Source organism: Octopus bimaculoides, chromosome 9, assembly GCF_001194135.2.
Source record: "Octopus bimaculoides isolate UCB-OBI-ISO-001 chromosome 9, ASM119413v2, whole genome shotgun sequence".
Taxonomy (NCBI): Eukaryota; Metazoa; Mollusca; class Cephalopoda; order Octopoda; family Octopodidae; genus Octopus; species Octopus bimaculoides.
The window spans coordinates 7,389,802-7,393,948 of NC_068989.1; the positions used below are offsets into that span (position 1 = coordinate 7,389,802).

General features: G+C 36.7%; 1 protein-coding gene across 1 annotated transcript in view; it reads right to left on the reverse strand.

Annotated features, from left to right (window-relative positions):
- The window catches only part of LOC106868000 (receptor-type tyrosine-protein phosphatase alpha), a 34,524-nt gene that overhangs the window by 21,481 nt on the left and 8,896 nt on the right, over positions 1 to 4,147 (reverse strand). The window contains exons 5-9 of the mRNA XM_014913087.2: positions 3,674 to 3,829; positions 3,007 to 3,150; positions 2,149 to 2,214; positions 1,675 to 1,854; positions 370 to 540 (exon numbers count right to left, since the gene is read on the reverse strand). Coding sequence (XP_014768573.2) covers positions 370 to 540; positions 1,675 to 1,854; positions 2,149 to 2,214; positions 3,007 to 3,150; positions 3,674 to 3,829 — 717 coding nt within the window. The remainder of the gene's footprint in view (positions 1 to 369; positions 541 to 1,674; positions 1,855 to 2,148; positions 2,215 to 3,006; positions 3,151 to 3,673; positions 3,830 to 4,147) is intronic.

Below are 4,147 nucleotides of genomic sequence, written 5' to 3' on the forward strand. Positions count from 1 at the left end.
TTTGTTATATTTCTGCTGCTTTTAAATAAAGTATATATATATATATATATATATATATATATACTTTATTTAAAAGCAGCAGAAATATAACAAAAAAAAACGTTACTCAGAGTAACGTTTTTTTTGTTATATTTCTGCTGCTTTTAAATAAAGCATATTACTCTACCTCTGGTATTTGAGTACTCTTTTTTCCACCTTGTTGCACATTTCATGTGCTTACTCCGGTATATATATATATATATATATATATACCACTTGTGGTGGTGGTGGTTGTGGTGGTGCTGGTGGTAGTGCTGGTGCTGGTTGATGGTGTTCGAGAGAGAGGGAGATAGCAGTAATGGTGATCATGAGATACGAAACATCACTTACGTAGAACTTCAACTTCACAAAGACTCAAGATGACAAGCTCAGCATTGATTGCTATCGTCACAGAATCTCCGATCTGTGGTTCTCTACACATAACATCTAAACTCAGTTCTTTATGATTCTTTGAACGTTGGAAACATGGCTTCTTGTTGTTACCAATGTACACAGTCATTTCTATGAATCAAAAATAACAGATACATACCCAAGAAAATAAAGATGGACAAGATTACGTCAATGATTAATTCTGACATTGATACAAAGACAAATATATTTGTGGGAAGTTGAGGCATTGTTTGATAACCGGATGGTCTTTTTGCCTGTCCCTTTGAGGGAGCTTTCAACTTACTCTTCTTCAAATGTATTAATTATTGACAAGGAAATAACAACCAAGAATACCAGGTGAAGTCCCAGGAATTTTTTGAAGGGAGGCACAAGGTCAGAAGCGAATGCCATTCCAGGAGAAAAGGGCGTAATAACACAATTTAGAAGAAAGTAATGATATTATTTAGAAGGATGTAATAACATTATTTAGAAGTATGTAATAACATTATTTAGAAGGACATAATAACATTATTTAGAAGGGCATAATAACATTATTTAGAAGGGTGTAATAACACTACTTAGAAGGATGTAATAACATTATTTAGAAGAGCATAATAACTAATTTGTTTATTGGCCACAAGGGCTTAGATACAATTACATTAAAAGAAATACAACTTAAAAGACAAAAACAGGAAGTTACAATGGGTTTTATGTGTAAACGATATATATAATGATTAAACATTAAACATTTTAAAACTCCCAATAGGGGAGATGCTTTAAGGATCTCATGGAAAAACCCACAAAAGCCACAGGTGCCTGAACAACAGGGCAAGAGCCCTTAGAAGAGCGTAATAACATTATTTAGAAGGGTGTCGAACTCACGACCGTACGATTGTGAGCCGATGCCCTAACCACTAAGCCACGCGCCCTCACGTTCAAGAACATAATGCACTGCATGTCTTGGATTCAGAACCATGATCCTGCAATCACGAGTGCAAGACCTTGACAACCAATCTCTGTACCCTCACTCTGCTTAAGGTACTAATGCAAAACATATGTTAAAGTGATGCTGAAATTATTAATATTAATAGTTATCGTCAAGCCAACATGGCAGTCCAAAAAATAGGACAAATGCTGCCATTGCTATTTTTAGGACTGCCATGCTGGCTTGGCGATAACTATTAATATCCAGTACCGCTGCCGTAGTCTCCTTTAGAGAGACTTAGAAATATTAATATTTCTATTTTTGAAATTATTAATACTCACCATATAAGTTGTCTGTAGATATTCTCAGCTGAGAAATTGTATAATTCTTGTCAAATTTAACCTTCCAAAAGGGATTCTCCTCCCATTCAGTGGAACTGCACATCCTTTCAAAGATCAAGTTGTTCCCATCCACAACTGAAGAAGCATTCATTGATGTTTTTCTGTCTCGACACATCTCACCTTTCGATTAGGGAACACATATTTAAGAGAAAGTGAAAGTGGATGGGTAGCACAATTAGAAAAGACACACCAAATGTAGCGAAAAGTGCTTTACAGTGGAATCCGGATGGATATAGAAAGAAAGGTAGGTCTAAGAACTCGTGGCGTAGATCAACACAAAAGGAACTAGAGAAAGGGGGACATCCATGGCAGAGTAGTTAAGTACAGAAGCGAGAAATTATGTGACATGGAATTCAATTATAAGTGGCCTATACTCCGCGTTGGAGGGTTAAAGGCAAGAAGAAGACATCTCACCTTTAAAAATATAACGTTTTTTCTTTGTACTGGATTGGGATGCTGGTCGACCAAGTGCAATATTTACTGAAACAGATGCAGTATGATTATTTAGACATCATCGTCATCATCATTGGTGTTTAACATTTATATGGAGGACAAGAATGTAAGGGATGATGACAGGTGTCTTCATTTCTGGTCAAGGTTTAGTAAACTGGTTTGTCTTCCTTCTATGAACGAAGATAAGGCTAGAAAGGAGACACCTGTCATTGGACACATTTGATAAAAGATGGAAGCAAGTGGTATACCTGTTTGGTATGAAAGGTCCCACATAAGTGCATCCATAAAAGGTTAATAAAAACCGGCTCAGTGGAGGAGCGTCTTGCGGGGTCGTGACTGTTCCCTGCCCCCATTGTACTGTGTTTTTATTTGTTCCCTCATTTGTTATATAATATCGTTAAATTTTTTAATGCATCTTTGTGTAATTCCATTCGTTACCCTGACCCCATATCCGTCTTGCATTGTCCCCTCTTTGTTTGTGCCTTGTGTGCCTTGAAATAAAATTCTGTTTAACATCTGTTTTTCCATGCTGGCATGGGTTGGATGGCTCAACAGGAACTAGCAAGCCAGAGAACTGTGCCAAGCCCCGAGGTCTCCTTTGCCGTGATTTCTCACTGGATGTATTTCCTTACACCGACCCCTTTACAGTGGAAACTGGGTGCTTTTTTTTTTAATATGACCCCAACATTCGCGAGGTCACCAAGTAGCTTGCAAAAAAAAAAAAAAAAAAAAAAGAACAAGATGTGCGTGTGTCTGCGTTTGTATGTCTCAGTATGTATATGCTTATGTATTTGAGGATACCATTCTAACAAAACTTACCATAATTTATATTCTGGCAATTTTCTCCATGCCTTCCATTCTCACATCCATTTTGGCAAACACCTGTCAGCTGATGGCAATCAGAACCATTTTGGCAATGACACTCCTGTGTACATTCCTCACCAAACCATCCAGGGGAACAACCTTCCAAAATTTCAAAACAAAAACACTGTTAGAAACACAATTTTAGTATTTGCATTTTAATAAAATCTATTGATGTTAAATTCAAATTACGATGAACGTAAACAAACAAACGAAGTTTGCTTTAGAAGCGTTGAGATGTCTTAGAAAGTTAAAGAAGTGATTTTTAAATTCTCAAACGTAGGATAATGCTAATAATATAACCTGAACAGGATAAGCTACCCCTATTTTGCAAAATTTCGGCTGATATACTCTCCAGCCTTCATCAGGTGTCTTGGGGAAATTTCAAACCTGGGTTCTCATTCCTAAGGTATTTTTCCATATTGTTATTATTATTATTATTATTACTATTTATTATTCAGGTCACTGCCAGGAATCGAACTAGGAATCTTGGGGTTAGTAGCCCGCGCTCTTAACCACTACGCCATATGCTCTTAAATATAGAACTGCAGTGTCTGGTGTTCTAACAAAAAAAAACAAAAAAACCATGTTATGTTGGAAATATAGAAATTAGTCAGTTATTTACCAAAAAGTTTAATATTTTCTATGCAGGAATTATTGGCCATAATTCGAATCTTATCTGTAGTTATGTCTCCTGAACACAATAGTTCTGTTGCCACACCTCTTGTAGGTTTGCATTCAAGAGTCTGGTTATCAGAATCGAAGATGTTTGTAATTGTGTCTGAAACCAAAAGGAGAAAGATTATTAAAACATAGATTGTTTGAATTGACATTAGCATAATGGGGGGTAGCAAATTTTTGCAGAATGCAGGACGAAACGTGTTGTGTGTGTGTGTGTGTGTGTGTGTGTGTGTGTGCGCGTGTGTGTGTGTGTGTATAGATAGATGATATCATCATCTTCATCATCATCATCATCATCATCAACAACAACCAGCAGTAATGATGATAACGATGACGATGATGATAATGATGATTATGACAATGATAATGGTGGTGGTGGTGGTGGTGACTCGGCAGCGATGGTGTTGGTAGTGGTAGT